The 20587-nt window shown below is 30.5% G+C and overlaps 5 protein-coding genes and 4 pseudogenes across 9 annotated transcripts, besides 3 other annotated features; 4 read left to right on the forward strand and 5 right to left on the reverse strand.

Moving 5' to 3' along the window:
• Window positions 1-329: 329 nt before the first annotated feature.
• TVAGG3_0130940 (NEDD8 ultimate buster-1 BS4 protein family) lies at window positions 330-1945 on the reverse strand (the record flags this gene model as incomplete). The annotated part of the gene is made up of 1 exon (XM_001320496.2): window positions 330-1919. The coding sequence occupies one exon, from the start codon at window positions 1917-1919 to the stop codon at window positions 330-332; it is 1590 nt and encodes a 529-aa protein (XP_001320531.1).
• A 519-nt stretch (window positions 1946-2464) lies between these two features.
• Window positions 2465-2761: a mobile genetic element.
• Window positions 2762-4466: 1705 nt separating this feature from the next.
• Window positions 4467-4682, reverse strand: TVAGG3_0130960 (uncharacterized protein; the record flags this gene model as incomplete). The annotated part of the gene is made up of 1 exon (XM_001320495.1): window positions 4467-4682. The coding sequence occupies one exon, from the start codon at window positions 4680-4682 to the stop codon at window positions 4467-4469; it is 216 nt and encodes a 71-aa protein (XP_001320530.1).
• A 687-nt stretch (window positions 4683-5369) lies between these two features.
• Window positions 5370-6964: a mobile genetic element.
• A 455-nt stretch (window positions 6965-7419) lies between these two features.
• Window positions 7420-20587: part of a mobile genetic element that runs on past the window's edge.
• TVAGG3_0130990 lies at window positions 8019-8846 on the forward strand (annotated as a pseudogene). Its single transcript has one exon. A coding segment is annotated over exon 1 (828 nt).
• Window positions 9031-9786, forward strand: TVAGG3_0131000 (uncharacterized protein; the record flags this gene model as incomplete). Its single annotated transcript, XM_051223927.1, has 1 exon — window positions 9031-9786. One exon carries the CDS (start codon window positions 9031-9033, stop codon window positions 9784-9786), a length of 756 nt encoding a protein of 251 aa, XP_051108913.1.
• TVAGG3_0131010 lies at window positions 11720-13515 on the forward strand (annotated as a pseudogene). The gene has a single exon. A coding segment is annotated over exon 1 (1796 nt).
• TVAGG3_0131020 (uncharacterized protein) lies at window positions 14550-16538 on the forward strand (the record flags this gene model as incomplete). The annotated part of the gene is made up of 1 exon (XM_051223928.1): window positions 14550-16538. A coding segment is annotated over one exon (1989 nt), but the record flags the coding sequence as incomplete, so codon positions are not given.
• TVAGG3_0131030 (uncharacterized protein) lies at window positions 17676-17933 on the reverse strand (the record flags this gene model as incomplete). Its single annotated transcript, XM_051223929.1, has 1 exon — window positions 17676-17933. The coding sequence occupies one exon, from the start codon at window positions 17931-17933 to the stop codon at window positions 17676-17678; it is 258 nt and encodes an 85-aa protein (XP_051108915.1).
• On the reverse strand, window positions 18193-18907 carry TVAGG3_0131040 (annotated as a pseudogene). Its single transcript has one exon. A coding segment is annotated over exon 1 (715 nt).
• Window positions 19578-20462, reverse strand: TVAGG3_0131050 (annotated as a pseudogene). Its single transcript has one exon. A coding segment is annotated over exon 1 (885 nt).

A 20587-nucleotide genomic window follows, 5' to 3' on the forward strand; every position in this document is an offset into this window, starting at 1 on the left:
TGAACAAAATGCTGGCACACACTATGTGAAGTTTATTCAAGAGATAATAATTCGAGCTATTAGAAATTATTGATAATTCTCAAAGCATGATATTTGATATTAAAAGAGAAATTAAGTAAATTGAACTCTCAACCTCAGCTGAATCACTGACATAGAATATAATTATATGTTTGTAACCAAAAACATGAGATAGGACCGCTGAACTAAGTAAGAATATCCCATCTGGTGAAACAAAAGATTAAAACACTTAGATCATCTGGTGACGGGTTTTTCCTGCACTTATAAAAAAATAAAAAATTAAAAAGTGATTTATTATAAAAACAGAATTTTTAGTGAGCTTCTTCGTCTAACTGGGCCAAAACCTTCTGCACGTCATTGCCGTATGCTTCTAATAAGAACACAGATGCGTTTGGATCGAAGTCACCTATTACAGAGAGCAGTTCCGCAGCTTTCTCTGGGTCCATGGCTTCGATATCTCTGCCGAAAGAGTTGTTCAGTTCGAAAAATTTCTTTCCAGTGATAAAACCGTTAGAAATTCCATATTTTACGATATCTTCCACAGGAACAGGCTTCGGAATTCCCAAACAAGCAGCGAACAAGTCAGGATACATGTAAAACTCTGGATTCTTCAGTTTCAAGTACTTTAGAAACTCCAAAAACTTTGATGAATCTTTCTGTGACTGTTGCAACAGAGTTAGAGCATCGCCAACACGAATATTAGTTAAAATATTGGCTGTTGTGATCGTTGGATTGGGATTTAGACCTCTACTTCGCTCAATATTCTCTAATTCTTGGTTAATAATTGAATCTACGGCTCTTTCTATGGAACCCTTACAAGCAATGAGGGCTCTCATGGCCGTGTTCATGTTAAAACCTATTTCCATGATCTGTTGGACGTTTTCTTTGTTGGTATATTCTGGATAAACTGTTTTTTGCTGTAAAATGCCTTCTTTTATTGCTTGGTTCTTGATTTCAGTGACGTTCAAGCCGGAAAGAGGCGTAGAATCGATGTTTACTATATAGTCTGAGTTATTATAAAATAATGCTGCGGAAATTGAGACCAAAAATGGATGTTTCGCCTTGTTATCCTTCCATCTCTGCTCTATTACTTGGTTTTCAACGAATCCATACTCCAAAGCCAGTTTTTTGTGGGAATCTGTTTTGAAAATTTGATTAAAATCATGAGTTCTTGCGTAAGAATCGATTAAACCATCGAAGACCTTCATTTCAGCCTCTTTGGCCGCGTTTTCAAGGGATTTCTTGTATTCTTGAAATGATTCTTTGATTGAATTTCCAAATGAACTCAATTTAAGTAATGCTGCGCTTAATGATTCAAAGGAGTTAAGGATTTCTGAAAGGAGAGCTTCATCCTCTAATAATTTGTTCTTAAGGATAACTCTGGCTTCTCTTGTGTTCCATTTTGTAAGATTTAGTGCTTTTGTAGCTAATTCGTCGGAATAACCCTCTTTCCTCAATTTCACAAGCTGGGCAACATCTGTTTTGACATGGATTTCGGCGTTTTTAAGCTCCATTGCTGGAATTGATTCAATAATTTTTCCTTTAAATTCGAATTCTATAACTGTATCCGAGCTAAATGTCTCTGTTCGGAGAAGTATTTGCTCTAAGTCGTCACTTGTTTGCCATGGCTTCAGTAAAACTGGGATTTCTTTTGTTTTTAGAATTAATTTAATGGGAATTGATACTGATGTATATAGAATATCACCAACCTCATCTACTCGTTTTGATTGGTTAACAATAACTGCGTTTTCTATGTATTCGAACGTCATATTTTCAAATTCTTTCTTTTCTTTTACGATTTCGTTTTTAATACTTGAAACAAGTGTATCCTTAGGGAATTCTAATGTAATTCTTTCAGCAAGAAATGAAAATACAAAAGTCTTCTTAACTTTATCACTCATAATTTTTCAACAAAAAAAGTTATAAATTTACCACCCCCTAAAAATGTCATTATTTGGAAAATTAATTTCCTCTATAGAAGTATTTAGTTTTTTACGAAATATAGTTAAGATTGTTGCATGCTAAGTTCGGTCAACGATAGGAATTGAGTGGAAATTAATCGTCGAGGAAGTACGATTATGTAAAGTAAAAAAAATGTTGTGGGATTTTTAATATTATATATTATTTTATAATAAAATTTTTTTGAGTCATTTTAAGAAGCACATATAATTTTTTGAATTTAAAAATTAAAGTAGTGTCAAACGAATTTATCACTTAATTTAATACTCAGATTTCTTAAAATTAATGAAAAAAGGTTTTCTGAGAACTTTTGAGAATGGTTTTCAAATTCCATTATTGAAAATATATAGGTATTGTATGAAATTCAAACTCTATATTTATTAAAATTCTAAATTTTTAATAAAATAACTTTTCAGAGGAATATGATTTTGAATGGTTGATTAATAAGTATAAAAATGTCTACGATTTTAAGGAGGGAATTGTTCCTTATGAGGTATACATTATAACTATATACCTCATAAGGAACAATTCCCTCTTGATAGCTGGGAAACTTCTCTGAATAACTTATCATTTGGAGAAAGTTTCCCAGCTATCTATTAGAAACTAAAGGCTGTGAGGCACTAAATATAATCAGTGCCTCATAGCCTTTAGTTTCTTATTAAAAACGAGAAAACTTGTTCGAAATGATAAACAATTTCGAACAAGTTTTCTCATTTTAAGGAGGGAATTGTTCCTTATGAGGTATACATCATAACTATATACCTCATAAGGAACAATTCCCTCTTGATATCCTGTATATTTTTGAATATATTTTTTTAATTAAAGTTCTCAAAAGTATTATCAAAAGTGATTTTTAAAAAATATCTCCAATTAATTAACTAATTAAAAGTATTATATTTTTAAAATTAAATAGTTTTTCAATTTTTTTGAAGGAATTGAGATACTTCCCACGACAATAAAATTGAGAGGTTTACATTATGACTGATCTTAGCATGCAACAAGATTTCTTCAATTTCATATAGATTTCATAAAGAATTTGAGACTTCCTATCAACTGATGAGTAGGTTCTAACTAAAATGTTGTATTCTGCAATAATTAAACGACATTAATCAAAAGTTAAATCTATTAATGTTAATCATTTTGCAATTGCTAATATAATTGCAAAAATACTCATACAATGACATCTTTCTATGTCAGAAAATGGCAAATTATGAAGAGTATCTCAGTTGATAAATATTAAGGCTTCAAAGTTTAATATCTCCTCCAATATGCGTATTCCAGATTTTTATTATTGTACCTTACATCATTATTCTGAGTACTACATGTTTAATCTAAAAAGCTTAGTCGCTCTCTCAAAATTTGCATAGTAGTATATGTGGAAGGGTTTAGTGACTTTTTTTGTAAACGTAAGAATTCTTACAATATTGAACGATTTTGTATCATTTTTTTTAACATATGAAGTAAAAAATGTATGATTCTTACGGTTTTTATTCTTACGTTTTTGAATAAATCAAGATTTAAAAAATTTTCAAAATTGTAAGACATTTACACTCAGCCCAAATGTAAATCATTAAAAAATAAACATTAATTTTAAAATAATTTATTTTTTATCTTTTATAAAAGAAGCTATATATATAGATGATGTCAGATATTCCGCGATTAATTAAACATTGTTTAAATCCTGAATGGATTAAACTTCAATTTAAAAATGAAGATTGTGAATTATTAAATGAATATGAATGAAAAATAAACTTTAAAACTAATGATTGAGTTCAACATTGAACTTTAAGAAACTAATGATTATTTGAATTTATGAAATCAATTATTTGATTCATTCTTTCTTCAATAATTTCTATTCTTTTTGTTAAATCATCTATTTTCATTAATGAGGTGATTCTTGATTGAGGAATAGATTTCAAACTAACCACTCCTTTTATTTTTGAAATTTTGAATCCATCAACTTTAAACATTTTATTCAATTTACACGTTGTCAATTCTTCAAATAATTTTTTATTATTAGCATAATAGTCATTAAATTCTTCAACAGATGAAAAAATTTTTATTTCAGTAATTGGTTTAACAATGTTTATTTTTTGTTTAACATTTTCACTTTCATTTATTTCTTCCTCCTCTGTTTCATTTATTTTTAAAATCGGTTTCATTTATCATTAAATAAAAGTTAGAATATAAGTGATGAAATATATTTTTTAATTAATATTAAATCAGAAATGGCGGCAGGATTCTTTAAAAAAATATGGGATGGAATTAAGAAAGCTGCGGGTTGGGTTTATAAAAAGATTATTAAACCCGTTGCAAACTTTTTGGCACCAGTAGCGAAAACGGCAGGAACTATCATAGGTGGAGTATTAGGTACTAAAGCAGGTAATCCGGCGATGGGAGCACAAGCAGGTAACGCAATTGGTGGAATAGCTGAAGGAATACTTAATAAAATAGGAGGTAGATAGTGGAAAAATAAATAAATATTATTTTTATCTTAGTATTGGTTGTAGTCTTTGATAAACTTTTTCTCCTTTATTTAAAATTTCTCTTATTGGGGCAGCTTTTGGTGTTATTGATTCAGCAACGTCACTAATTGCTTCTTTATTCTTAAATATCCAATTTGCCCCCTTCTTCAATGTTTCCCAAACTTTACTCGCTCCTCTTTTTACTCTATCCCACAGTTTCTTAAATATACCTGCAGCCATAGTTGATTATTTCATTAAAATTAAAAATTCATTTTCATCTTTTAATTTTGATTTTTTATTTATTAATAAATGACGACTAACTATTTGGTGCCAAACACTAAACCAATTAATGGAAATGTATTTCATTCATTCGAAAAGATAAATGAAATATTCGCAAAGAATGACGGTAGAAGATATTATAGAGAACTTGAAAGTTCATGCTATGACTCTGATGCTCCATATTTTGATGATAAACAAACTCATTTAAGAATTACAAATCCGGCTCATGATGTGAACCAATTAGGTGACACATATATTAAACGCAAAGTTAAAGCAACTCTAGTTTCAAATAAAGCTTTCACATGTGATGCCGCTTTTAAATGCATGCGTTTATTCGTTGGTTACAAATCATCAAATCAAAGCATTAAACAATTAGAAGTAGAAACCGAAAGAGGTGATGCAGGTTATCTTCAGATGGATTGCGCCCGTGAATCTTTTGCATTTGCAACATATAAACCAAAATCAGAAAGGAAAGTTAAAAAGTTTGTTCATTCGTTATATAATAATGTTCAAAAATATGATAACTCAGTATGTGGTAAATATATTGACCCTTCAGAAGTTTTCAAGAACGCAAATAAAGAAGTTGATATCACTTTTGATATGATTATTCCGGTAAATGATTTGTTAGCATTTCAGGCGTTCGATGATTATAGATCCGTATTTTTCCCAAGTGAGGGGGGTATCTCCAATCCCAGCCCTATCGTCCTCCCAGTGTCAGTTTTCAATATAAAATCCAAATTTTTTTTGAAAATAAAAATATCGAGAAATTTTTCTGATTTTTTTTCTTTGATTTCAATAATTCAAAATAAATTTGGGAGTAAAAAGACACTATTTAATGAAATTCATATGAGTGAATGTGGATAAATACTCTCAAAACATACAATTTATCTATTTTTTCTTTATATTATCAACTAATTAGTGATAATTTTTTTTGAATCAGATTTTTTTTTCATTAAAAACATAATATATAACACAACAATGATGCACACATACGTATCTACACATCAAAATATAAAGCTTGTTTTGGTCTGGGCATCCCAACCCAAAATTCTTTAAAAATTGAATAAAATTGAATACTTGGGGCTGGGATACCCATCCCAAAACCGAATTGAATTTTTTGAATTAAAGAATATATTTATGTATTTATAATATACATGTGATGTCTATAAAAAATACTAAATTCTAAAAAAAATTCAATTTATTCAAAACGTATACTAAGTGATCACTTCATTAGTAGGATCAGCAATCCTACTAAATGGTGAGAACGCCACTAACTAAAAAGGGAGTCCTTGGAGCTCTTGATCTCTTGTCAGTAGAGTTCATAATGAGGCATGGCATCTACTGATTAGAGATCAGAGCAATCCTACCTTACATTCAGGAGCTACAAAGCTCCTAATCGTTACGAGAGGGAGCCTTGGAGCTCCTGAAGCTCATCAGCAGAGGCTATTTACCATTTGGGCCTCTTCTGATGAAAGATGCGAAACACGTCTACGAACCAGGAGCTTCAAAGCTTCTAATCCTTACTAAAGGGAGCTTTGAGCTCCTGAGTCTCCATCAACAGAGTCCCAGATGGTAAATGTCCTTTGCTGATGAAAGATGCGAAACATCTACGAACCAGGAGCTCCAAAGCTCCTAATCCTTACGAAAGGGAGCTTTGGAGCTCCTGAAACTCCTTTTACTATAAAATAGGACAGTTTTCTTCTGAGGTTCTCATCAAATCTAAGACTTCAGAAGAAAGCTGTCCTATCAATGTATACTTACACTCTCATGGACTACAAGTGTACAATTTTAAGGCAGAGATTATCCGAGGCCTCTCATCAAATGAGGGACCTCGGATAATCTCTACCTTAAGTAGTCAAATAACTTTTCTCACTATTTAGGAACAAAAGAACAAGAGTTGGAGTACTTTAAGGCAAGATTCTTCCGAAATCTCTCATCGAATGAGAGACTTCGGAAGGACCTTGCCAAATCCTTGAACGCCAATATCCTTGGAACTGAGCTAGAACCAGGGAGAAGTAGCATACTATAGAGCACGATGGTAATCTCGGAAATGCTTATATCGCCCCAAGCACAATATTTAAGAAGTCTAACTCATATATACAAGAAGTCAGGCTGAATAGATATTGTGCATATGGTTTGCAGAACTCTCATGATATTTAAAATTCATGTTATCCCAAAAAGGTGACACTTTGGGTGTATCGTCCATCCCAGGGATGCAAAAATCACATCACCTTGGATCTATATCGATGATTATCCTAAATCATTTGGTGATATCATTCTTAAATATTATGTTTTCAGGGATACTTTAGTATTTTGTCAGGTTGACCCGTTAAGAGTTGCTGATTTACAAAATTACGTTTATGAAAAGATAACTGATGAAAATTATGAAAAGATTATGAATCATGTTTATAAATATGATCGCAAATTCCAACAAATCGGACTTTCTGCCAAATTAATTACAAGCTTAGCCGCTACATCTGCTGACGCAACAGTTGATGACGTTATTATTTCATGCACAAAGATGGAAGTTTTAGAGGATAAATGCATTACACCAGGATACGGTTTAATTGAAGAATCAGTTAAAGCAATACCACGTTTATTTAGTAAGGAAGATCCATTCATGATTCCAGCTCAACATATTGACGTTCGTTCACTAAATGGAGGTTGCATCACTCCTGAAGGTATTAGCTCAGATTTCTCATACGCTCTTCATAATGTTACAGATGTTGTGTTAGCATTTCCGAAGAATGCAATGCAAAGAACAGTTTTAGAAAATCAATGCTTCGAGGTCTTCAGGTCACTATAGATTCCAGAAACTTCCCCGATCAAGCGATGACCACAGTGGGTGACATATTCTTTACACGTATGCTTCAAGCTTCTGATTTAGATGGAGTGAATGAATGCACGGAAGAATACGAGGACTCATTAACTAGACCACTGAATGATGATGATGGCACACCATTAGCTAGAACATGGAAAGACCAAACTTCATTCTTATGCACTATTCCAGTTCAACGTGATGGAGCGGGTATATTCTTTGATGGATTAGAAACTTTCAACTCACAAGTTACAGTACAAGTGAAAGCTTATCCAATCATTCAGGGTGAAAATGACACTTACTGTTCAAAGGTGACAAATCCTCCTCAGGTTTGGTTTACTAGGACTACATATTGGACATGGACACCGGATGAAGGTTTGAAATATCATCCAACAGGTACACCACCGCAGTATAGAAGTTCATATGATGAAATATTGATGAATAGAAATGTTTAAAATTATAAATTTATTTTTGATTAAATGGATTTAAATTCATCCACCCCTTATGAAGAATTAGCAGGAGTATATAATACATACGTAGATGATATGATTAATGAAGCATTGAGTGATAATAGAAATGCTCTATCTAAGGAAAAATTAATGAAAATTCCATATTCTGAATGTTACTTAAATTCAATCACTGCAGCAATTGGTAAACAAAATAAAGGTAAAACATTAACGATATTAAAACAAATTATCATTATTGCTAACACTTCCCCCCATTCACATGTGTTAATTTATATCAACCGTTCAGGTTCACCTTCAGATGATACATTTGAATCTTTAAAGCATTTAATCAAAATTCCAATTATTTATTTATCACAAGAAGAAGCAGAAGATTATTTAAAAAACTTTTTAATGTATAAAGAATTATATAATACAATCAAGAAGCAAGGATTAGAGGATAAAATTATTGATAAACAACGGGATGAATTATTTGAAACACTTTCTATTTCAAATTTTGATAGAGAATTTTTGCATTCAATCATTTTTCTAGATGATGCAGTGAAATCAAAACTAATAACAAATGAGAAATCATATTTTAATCAGTTATTAACTCAATGTCGACACATTCAGTGTTCATTCTTTATGGCTGTTCAATATTTCAAAGCATTAAGCACAAACATTAAATCAAATCTATCAACACTTTTCATTTTCAGTGGGTTTAGTCGTCAACAGTTGAACGTTATGCTTTATCAAGTGAATTTACCAATGAGCATTAATGAACTTTACACACAATATTAGCAATTAGGTGAACATGGAAAAATAATAGTTGATTTAAATAAAGGAGGTGTTAAATTTGATTAACTTTTTATAATTAATTTTTATTTTTTATTTATAATTAAACATGACAGAAATAGCAAATCTTCTACAGGTTCCATTAAAACAAGGGACAAACAAAAGGGGTGCATATAATAGAACTATGAAAGTTCCTGATGGAATGAAAGAATTAGTTCATATTGTTGCTGGTCTTCAAAAAGATGTTAAACAAATGAGAAACGTTTTAACATTACCAGAAGCTCAAGCATATGCCAAACGTCAAGGTCCAAATTGGGAAGCACACGAAGCAGACATTACGGGTCCAAATGGAAAACCTGATGGTATAAATGAAGTTTTCATTACTGATGGTCAAGGTAATATTAAAGTCATAAATGGTTATAAATTAACTATATCCGATTATCCTAAACGTAAAGCATATAATGAACGTTATCCTATGCAATTTGATGAAAATGGAAAAGCTGTTAAACAATACATTGGAGAAGGTGAAAATGGTCCAATTAATTCATACCGTCATAATCCATATTCTTATTTCAATGAAGAATTAAATGCTATTGAAGAGGGACCAGATGGATTACCACGATATTCTAACCAGTTTGATGGTCAATATGCAAATATTAGACCTGAAATTTCAGCTAAGAAATTCTTTAAAGTTGCTTTATTCGATCCAGTTTTCGCAAATGTTAAAGATGAACTTAAACAGCAATTCCAACCAATTATAGTAGCAAGAATTGCATCAGGTGCTTTATCTCAAGCATTCAAAGATTTAATTAAGAAACCATTATATCAGCAACGAGGTTTAACTTATGATTTAGTTAAGGAATCAGATAAAAGAAAATTTGAGAAATCAGATGATTATAAGAATGCAATTAATGAATATATTCGGTCTATTAATTTCGATGAAACAGCTAAAAATCAACTTCATGAACAAATACAGGGAATAATAGATTCAAAAGTTCCAGCAAAATAAAAGTTTAAATATATTTTTTATTCGATTATAAATGAGAAGACGTTTCACTAGTCAAAAGAACACTAACACAAAAGCAGAGATTACGGTTGGTTATAACGTAAATGATGATAAATCACGAATTATTCAAAATGTTAAAGTTAATGTTAGCCCTGAATTAACAAGGTCAGCAACTCAACCAAATTTATTAACTCGTGACTTACCGAAGAATGAGGAGAATGAAGAAAAACCATGAGAATGGAGACCCAATCATTTTATCTGAACCCGGTAAAGAACCTGTTGAAATTCCCACTTATCCAACATACCCCCCACCTCTTTCATCAAACATCGAGAACCCATATAAAATAGACATTAATTCTGAATTAATGAAAATTTACCGTGATATAATAACTGATAATTATGATTCAATAATAAATTTAATTGACCAATCCGGTTTAATTATTTTACCTTATGAATCATTAATTCACATTATCGCCATTCTTTGTGATGTTCAAGATTCAGACGTTAAGATTCAATTTTTCATAGATGATGAGGTTTCATGCTGTGGAACAGTTGCAAAAATAAATCCTATAAAGGATATTAGCACAATTAAGATATCAAAGAATGGAACAACAACTGAACTTCATTTAACATATAATAATATTTATAATAAAATAGTTGATGAATATAAAATATCACTTGAAAAATTCTTTGTTAAGGCTATTTAATATTCAAGCATTAACATTATCGAATAATAATCCTTTGAATCATAATCAATAATAATTGACCTTTCACCAGTTTCTATCGTTTGTTTTATTTCTTTTTGTTCCCCACTATCCGGATCGGTCATTGTAATTGTTTTTGTTATAGTATCAGCTTTATCTTTAACTTCAATCTTTTTTCCATCGGAATATTTAAACCAAAATTCCAAAAATTCGATATTGTCAATCTGTTCATATTTTAATCTATCAATTACATTTTTAATACCATCTGAAAATCTTATGAAATGGTCATTATATGGGTTTGATTGAACTAAATTTGAATGAAGTGAAATATAACCTGTTGATATGAATATGACATTGACTCATATTTTCTGAAAACACTAAAATTTTATAACATGAATGAATTTCTTATTCGTTGAATTTATGAATTCTTGAGGTAATCTTATTCTAGTTTTATTTATCACTGGAAAATAACGCTTTACCATATTTTTAATCGTAATAAAAATGTCAATTATCAATATTATTTCGAATAATAGTTGTGAATTAAATTTAACAGTTAGCGGAATTTATAATGTTACTCTCGTTTCTGTGAGTGGTAAATTTAATCCCATTCTTTTTAGACCCTTCAGATTATATATCATTTATTAAAGATGACCATTGAAAAAACGTATGATATGTATATAAATAATGTGATAGCGAAATGGGATATTAACACGATTTTAAGTTATTTAAATGAATCATTTATCGTATGGTATGAAGAAAATTTTAAATCAAAACCTGATAAACTTTTGAACTTGATGAAATAAATAACCTTATTAAATTTCCGCTGAAAATTAAATTTGTACTCCTCATCTTCGTTCATTGTTGGGATATTAAATTTTGAAAAAGATGTTGGGGATGTTTTGTATTCTGACACCGGTTCCAATTTCATTTTAATCAAATGTGATAAAGTTAATACCCCAATGAGATTTTCACATCAAACATTAGACCCTAACTCTTACCCATCAATACAAAACATTTTATCCATCAACTTAAACACATTTTCTTTATCATATCCGTTTCAATTATCCGGGAATTCATTTATTCTTCATTCAAAAGATTTATCAAATATTAAATTTAGAATAACTGACGCTATTTGATTGTGATTTAGAATTTATGAATGAAATATTATGGCAATTTCAAATAGAAAAAATAGCTGATGAGATAACGGATTAAATATTTTTAAATCATAATAAATGATTAAACAACAGCAACCACAGCAACTTAAGGCACAAAGCACCAGGTCCTTCAGACCATTACATACGCCATATATGCATATAATTCAAAGACGGCAGAACAAACACAAAGTTGAAATATGGAGATTTGGAGATAGTATTGAAAAATGACATTCGAATTCGTTTGCAAAGGTGGTGCAGTGATATCATATAAAAGAAATTTTATTTATGAATTCAAAATTAAAGGTATAACGGATGATATAACATCAATTCCACCAGAAGAACAAAGATATTACGCATTAAATGCATTTCCTAAAGTTTTGAAGATTGGAAGATTTAATTTAAATGAGGAATTCATAAAAGGTTTCCTTAATGACATAGAGAAGAAGGTAGATAAGGAATATGTTGATGAAAAAGATAATGAAATTAAAGAAAGGGTTGAATGGTATCATGAATGGACATCAAAGATTTTAAAAACTAAAGCTGATACAGGATGGGTTTCCGGATGTTTAGACCTTAAAGCAGATAAAACTTATGTTAATGGTGAGTTAGAGAAGAAGGCAGATAAGGAATATGTTGATGGTGAATTAATGAAGAAGGCAAATTTGGTTTATGTTGATGAAAAAGATAATGAAATTAAAGAAAGGGTTGAATGGTATCATGAATGGACATCAAAGATTTTAAAAACTAAAGCTGATACAGGATGGGTTTCCGGATGTTTAGACCTTAAAGCAGATAAAACTTATGTTAATGGTGAGTTAGAGAAGAAGGCAGATAAGGAATATGTTGATGAAATATACCAAAGTTTGATAGGAACAACTAAAAATATTGAAACTATTGTTGGTGACTTTTCTGTCAATGAAGAAAATAAATATTTTAGATGGCAGTTTGTACACTCCTTAAAAAATGGTACACGGTGTAAACTCATTCCGAAAAATAACAATGAAATGTATGTAAGCTATAAAAAGAATGATGAAACACAAGTTAAAGTTCCATTAGACAACAACTGCTACATAAACTTATATGGAAACGAACAAAAGAAATATTTAAGAGTTTATGAAATGACAGATATGACATTGCCTGACCCAGCTCCAGCACCATATTATTATGACTATGGAGATGACGATAGAACACCACATGTAGATGAACAAAAGCTAACATTATATTTAGATTATTATAGATATAAAAGATATAATGCAATAGAAAAAACGAGAATAGTATATTATTATACAGATGACAGAAATAAATATTATAGTCAAGATTTTACCTACCCTGAAAACATAAGATTATATTATAAAAAATATTCTGACACAAACCAGAAGAAACCTGAAATAGTTACACTATATTTTAAGTTCAAAAGAGACAATCCTATATTATCTCATATGTTTGATTTAATGAACCCAGTAGGTTCTATTTATACATCTATGGAAGCAAGAGGTCCTCAAGTAATGTTTGGTGTTGGTGCATGGGAACAAATAGTCGACAGGTTTTTGTATTGTGCAAACTCTTCAAAGGAAACAGGTGGAAGTAAAACGATTTCAGGTGAAAATTTACCTGCACACAGTCATTACATAGATTTAAGTACATCTCAAGCGGGTTGGCATAAGCATAGATATTGGGATTGGTCAGGAATGACAAAAGGTAAAGGATATGATGTTAAAGACGACGTTAAGTTTGCTATAAATTGTTACTGGGATGACACTCAGGGAGAAGGAAACCATACACATTTCGTTTCAGGATATACACAAACAACGGGACAAAGTAAAGAATACATGCCACCATTTATGACTGTATTCGCATGGTATAGAGTTCAATGAATCATTTATTTTTATCATAAACAACCAAAAATATATGTTTACGTTAATGGTTTCGGGTTATTCAATAATTAATTATTTTTGAATAACTGATAGGGTCACCGGGTCACCAGGTCACCAGATTATTTAACTTCTCTGAAAAAATGAGACAACATGACATTTTGACAACAGTGACGGAAATAAATTTTTATTGTTAATGTTTACGTTAATGGTTTCGGGTTATTCAATAATTAATTATTTTTGAATAACTGATAGGGTCACCGGGTCACCAGGTCACCAGATTATTTAACTTCTCTGAAAAAATGAGACAACATGACATTTTGACAACAGTGACGGAAATAAATTTTTATTGTTAATGTTTACGTTAATGGTTTCGGGTTATTCAATAATTAATTATTTTTGAATAACTGATAGGGTCACCGGGTCACCAGGTCACCAGATTATTTAACTTCTCTGAAAAAATGAGACAACATGACATTTTGACAACAGTGACGGAAATAAATTTTTATTGTTAATGTTTACGTTAATGGTTTCGGGTTATTCAATAATTAATTATTTTGAATAACTGATAGGGTCACCGGGTCACCAGGTCACCAGATTATTTAACTTCTCTGAAAAAATGAGACAACATGACATTTTGACAACAGTGACGGAAATAAATTTTTATTGTTAATGTTTACGTTAATGGTTTCGGGTTATTCAATAATTAATTATTTTTGAATAACTGATAGGGTCACCGGGTCACCAGGTCACCAGATTATTTAACTTCTCTGAAAAAATGAGACAACATGACATTTTGACAACAGTGACGGAAATAAATTTTTATTGTTAATGTTTACGTTAATGGTTTCGGGTTATTCAATAATTAATTATTTTTGAATAACTGATAGGGTCACCGGGTCACCAGGTCACCAGATTATTTAACTTCTCTGAAAAAATGAGACAACATGACATTTTGACAACAGTGACGGAAATATGATGCAGTCCAAAAATAAAGTTAGTTTTAAAATTGTTTTTATTTTTTTATTCCTATATAAATGACGGCAACAAACAACAACAGCAACTATATCGTTTCTGATGAAAAAGTTATTGATTCATTAGTTGAGGAATTAGTTGTGGCAGAAACTAAAACCCTCAACGAAAGAATTGGTGAAAACAAGATTGATTTACATAACTACCTCAAACATGATGGAGGAAGAGGAAGGAAAACTGGTATGGCTTTATTAGTAAATAAAATTTCAAATTTAACGATTATAGATGTTGATATCAATAAATCATACAATGATGAACTTAAAGAAACAGTTAGAAAAGACATTTTATCAAAACTTTCGGATAAAGATGTTATCGTTAAAACCGCTTCAGGAGGTCTTCATATTTATTGCAACACTAATTTCTTCTATGCAGTTTCGAACAGAATGATTAAATGTTATTCCTGCAATGATTATGATATTGACATCATGACTTCTATTGATGATTCAAAACGTTCTTTAGTGGTTATGGCTGATTCAAGAGTTCGAAAGAATGCAACAGAACCAATCAATACATACTCATTCATTCGTGGAAGTTATGATTCAACATTAACTAGAACAGTGAATGATATATTAAATGATTTGAATATTAAGGTAAGAGTTGAACAGAAGAATGAAGAAATAAAGACCATCGTCAATGAAAACAAAGATGTAAACATTGACGATAAACTTGCCCAGAGCATAGTTGATGGCATCTGTGATTTTGAAGTACATAATGACGGTGGAAACATGAATTTAGAAAAAGAAATAACATTATTCACACTGTTTCAAGCTATTAATTCGTTACCTAATCATTTGATTAATGAAGCCTACGATAACGTTTATAACTTCTGCAGTTTAACAGAAAATGCAAAAAGTAATTTTGAAAAAGCACGTGGTAGATATGCACATTTAATGACTTCACCATTTGTTTTGGTGAAGATTCTAAAACTATATCAAAAGGAATATTATGATGAATACGTTTTACCTTTATTACGTAAGCCAAAAATAACATTTGATATAAAACTTGATGACTCGTTTTTGATAACAGATATTAGACGCAAGGCTGAAAATCATCAGTATAAAAACAGTTCTGAAGTAATTAGGGATTTATCACGTGTAATCCGTTTTGTAGATTGTGGAAACAAATATTTCATTCAAAAGGACTATAATATCCACGACAAAATGAATCAAATATCATTCGTTCTTCAATCAAACATGAAAGAGTCACTTAAAATGATTAAATTATTTAAAGAAGAAGGTAAAACCATAACAGCATGGGATGTACTATTAAATCAATTGTCTTCATTAACCGTTAAGGGTGTTTGCTTTAAATCTGATTCCCCAGATGTTTTCTCAACGTTTCAGGGTTATAAATACAACATTCTCGAAAAGCTTGATTACTCAAAAATTGAGATGTTTATGAATTTCATTAAAGAAGCCATTTGTGATAATAACGATGAAGTGTATAAATACCTTCTCGGCTGGATTGCATCAATGATTCAACATCCTGGAATCAAGAATGAAACAGCAATTATTTTGAAAGGACTTCAGGGAACAGGTAAAAACAGATTTACAGACATTATTTCTGAACTTCTCGCTGGTTATTCATGCAAAAACATTACTGAAATAAGTGAGTTAACGGGTAATTTCAATTCAGTAGTTGAGAATAAAATGTTTCTTGTACTTAATGAACTCAAGAATGTTGGTGAAGACAGACTCGCAAACTTCAACGCTTTGAAATCAATTATAACGGATAATGAGATTAGAATTAATGAAAAGAATCAACCCAGAAGAACTGCTCAGAATGTTGCAAACTTCATTTTCATAACTAACAACGTTTACCCTGTCAAAATTGAAGTTGGAGACAGAAGATATGTAGTTTTAAGAGTTAATGGTAAATTTAAGGGTCAATTTGATTACTTCAAGAATTTGATGAATTCATGCACAAAGGAATTTTATGATAATTTACTGACGTATTTTATCAATTACGACCTTTCATCATTTAATGTACGAATCATTCCGATGACTGAAGCCAAACAAGATTTAATTGAATTATCAACAAATCCTTTAGATGTATGGATAAATACACATTATGATGAATTGTGTGCAGGTATGACGTGTAAAAATGCTCTATTCTGCAAACCATCAGACATGAAAGACAAGAATTTCCAAATGAGTATTAAGGATAAATGTGATAGGAAACAAAGAAAAATAGATGGTAAACAGATGTGGTGTTATGTTTTGAAAGAAGAAATGAAAGGATTATATAAACAGGTTGAACCAAACGATAATGATGATTCATTTACTGACGATGAAATACCTGTAAATGAAGCTTTATAAAGTATGGTTTGAATTTATTTTTACATTAATCATACCTGTTGTCAAAATGTCATGTTGTCTCATTTTTTCAGAGAAGTTAAATTACCTGGTGACCTGGTGACCCGGTGACCCTATCAGTTATTCAAAAATAATTAATAAATACCATCCTCCTTTCATACCTGTTGTCAAAATGTCATGTTGTCTCATTTTTTCAGAGAAGTTAAATTACCTGGTGACCTGGTGACCCGGTGACCCTATCAGTTATTCAAAAATAATTAATAAATACCATCCTCCTTTCATACCTGTTGTCAAAATGTCATGTTGTCTCATTTTTTCAGAGAAGTTAAATTACCTGGTGACCTGGTGACCCGGTGACCTTATCAGTTATTCAAAAATAATTAATAAATACCATCCTCCTTTCATACCTGTTGTCAAAATGTCATGTTGTCTCATTTTTTCAGAGAAGTTAAATTACCTGGTGACCTGGTGACCCGGTGACCCTATCAGTTATTCAAAAATAATTAATAAATACCATCCTCCTTTCATACCTGTTGTCAAAATGTCATGTTGTCTCATTTTTTCAGAGAAGTTAAATTACCTGGTGACCTGGTGACCCGGTGACCCTATCAGTTATTCAAAAATAATTAATTATTGAATAACCCGAAACCATTAACGATAAAATAACTGATAACAAAATTTTATTTTTATATAAATGAATACCCCACAAGCTCAAAATTTACCACGAATCATAACAAGGGAGGAAATGATAAAAATGATGCAAGAACTAATTAAAAAACAACAAACCACGAAAACCGAGAAGATGAGGAATAAAAATTAAATTTGGATTGAGTTTAAAAATTCATCTCTTCCAATCAATTTATTTATTCTATTAAATTCTTTTATTTTTGCTTCACTCAGTTTAAGGATTGAACGGTAAGTTTCTAATTTTTCGATTATTTCTTTCCTCTCTTCATCGTTTTCAACCCCACCACATTGCTGCTTCTTTTTGCAATAGCATATTTTTGATTTAATTCTGTTTAGTTTCTTTTTATATTCATCGTCTGGACTCTTGGCTGCTTCGTTGTCACTCATTTCTTACGAAATAAAAAAAATTAAATATTATTTAAATATAATGGAGTAATAAAATAAATCGGAATTTCTATTAATTTATTGTTCACCTCAACTAATACATTACCGTTAATATATCTAACAAATTCAGCTATTGTGTCAAATCTTCGTCTTCTTTTTGTCATTGATTTATCAGTTTTTCCATAATCGAGATGAATCAAAACTTTATCCCCTTGTTTAAAATTCATGAGCCCCGAATTAATTTGTTCACGTTTAACATCATTTAATATTCCCATTCTTTTGAAATATCATTTTTCATTTCCACTGGTTTCATGTTTATAGTTCTATGCCATGTATTATTGTAATAATATACTAACTGCTGTATGATGGAGTCATGATTTCCATCCCAGTATATCTGACCGTTAACCCCTAACGCATCTCTAAGAGTTCTCATTACTGCATCAACTATTTTATTATGAAACGTATATGGAGAGGATGAAAAGTAAAAATTAATTTGTGGGAAATAATGAGCCATAGCTGCCTGAAATCCTTTATCACCATCACCCCTGATATTATCTACTCTTTCATGATCTAGTAAGTATTGAATAGCTCTTCTTGTTTCCTGTTCTGTTTTCCCTTTCACCGGAATGCAATATAAATATCTTGTGTTAATGTTAATGCAAATAAATAAGTAACATTTCCTTTTGAATATTCTAAATGATCGATTTCGTATGAATATGGATATGGTGCAAATGAAGGGCGACCAAATTTTTCCTTTAACGGTTGAATTTTTGGGTCAATTGGTTTATTTAATATCTTGAAATCCTTTTTAAAATCTTTTTGCTTCTTTAATGTTTGAAATGGATATAATAAAGTGAATGATAAAGGATTAACTGAAGGAGGAGGTACTACTGTTGGAGGTTTTGGGTTGCAAGTGGTTTAATTTTATCTGCTTTGATTTTGGATGATGAAGTTTTGGAATTCATTCCTCCTTTCATTAATTCGGATGTATTCTATTCATTTGTTTTAAATATGCTGTATATAAAGGTTTGATATACTTTCCCGCTTCGAGTTTATGTTGAAGGATGAATTCCAAAAGTTGATCTTCATTTAAAAGTCGGGCTGAATGTGGTTTAACTAATGAATCATAAATTAAAGCTTGTGCTTCATTTATGGTCTGAATGACCTGGGCGTTTTGCACTTTTAGCTTTTGTTCCTTTGTTTTTTGCGGCTCAGGATTATATAATTTATATAATTCATCAATATCTTCTTCTGTTAATACTTTATTTTTGAAATCTTTCAATTGTTTAAGTTGTGATTTAGTTTTTCCCTTTGTATATTCATTATTTTTAATTTTGTCTTTAATTTTAGAAATTATTTTATCATGATATTTCAAAATTTCATTTTTATAATATGATAATAATAATCCATATCATCACCCGTTATATTTTATCATATTTTTGGAGATATGCTTTTAATTCATAATAAGTAAGAAATTTTTGATTAAATACTAAATCATCAATTAAAATTTTTAAATCTACATCATCCATTTATATAAAAATAAAATAAATGTTTTAAGGGCGCCCACCTCTTTGATCAAGAATCAAAACCATCATTAACGGTTCCTTTTGTCTCTTCTGTGGCATTTTATTAAAATTTTAAATTGTATTAAATAAACGGCATACAACATCCATTTTCACAACATACAGCCTTAGTGTGTGCTCCTGTTAATGCAGTCTTACCAATTGTTAAGCGAGTCATCGTCCTGTTTTTAAGTTGTAAATTAATATTCTGACCATCAAATATCACTTTATCATTTATTATATCCAAATAATTTTTAGGTGTTAATTGTTTATTTTGTCGTAAACTAACACCTTTCATTTTTTGTGCAATCTTTTTAAAATCACTCCATCAATTGAACCGTTGAATGATGTATAACACTTGGGGCATAAAGCAACCATGTTATCAACTTGTTTCTCAATTGCTAAACCCAATAACTTCTTCTCATGTGCTTTTTCTTCAGCTTTATTCTTTAATTTAGGTTTAAATTTCTCATCAAAACAGAAGAAATCAAATGGTGCGAATTTGAAAATGTTTTTATCATAAAATTGTTTATCGGTAACAATTGCTTGAAATGCTTGAGTGTTAGGAAGATTTGGATCGCCAGCGATTGCCCAATAAGATGAATCAGTATCCCCTTCAATGAAATGAAAACGATTAACATCCATGCATTTATACATAAAATCATAAATGAAAACCAAATACCAGTATTTAGCATTATCTAAAGTGAAGAATGCCTCTTGTAAACATGTATCACATCTATAAAATCTATCTTTAAGCATCACTTGATATGTATCCTCTTCCTATTTCTCTTATGTTTTTAAACTTATTTGACATACATGCAACGCGTGCCTTCTGTGCATTCATTATTTTAGTCTTTGTGTAATTTTGTGTATTCATTGCATCGTAACCATATGATCCATTAAGTGAAATCTTGCAAAATAAACTTTTTCCTTTATTTCCTTCTAATTCAGCCTTTTGTCTTTCGTTCATAAATTTGTTCGCAAATTCATTAAAACAAGTGTTTTTCGTAAATGTTAAAATTGATTGAATATCATCGATGATAAAATGAAATCTGTCTATTAGATACCAAAGATAATAAGAAGAAAATGGTTGAT

The sequence above is a fragment of the Trichomonas vaginalis genome, chromosome IV (genome assembly GCF_026262505.1).
Source record: "Trichomonas vaginalis G3 chromosome IV, whole genome shotgun sequence".
In the NCBI taxonomy this organism is placed as follows: domain Eukaryota; phylum Parabasalia; order Trichomonadida; family Trichomonadidae; genus Trichomonas; species Trichomonas vaginalis.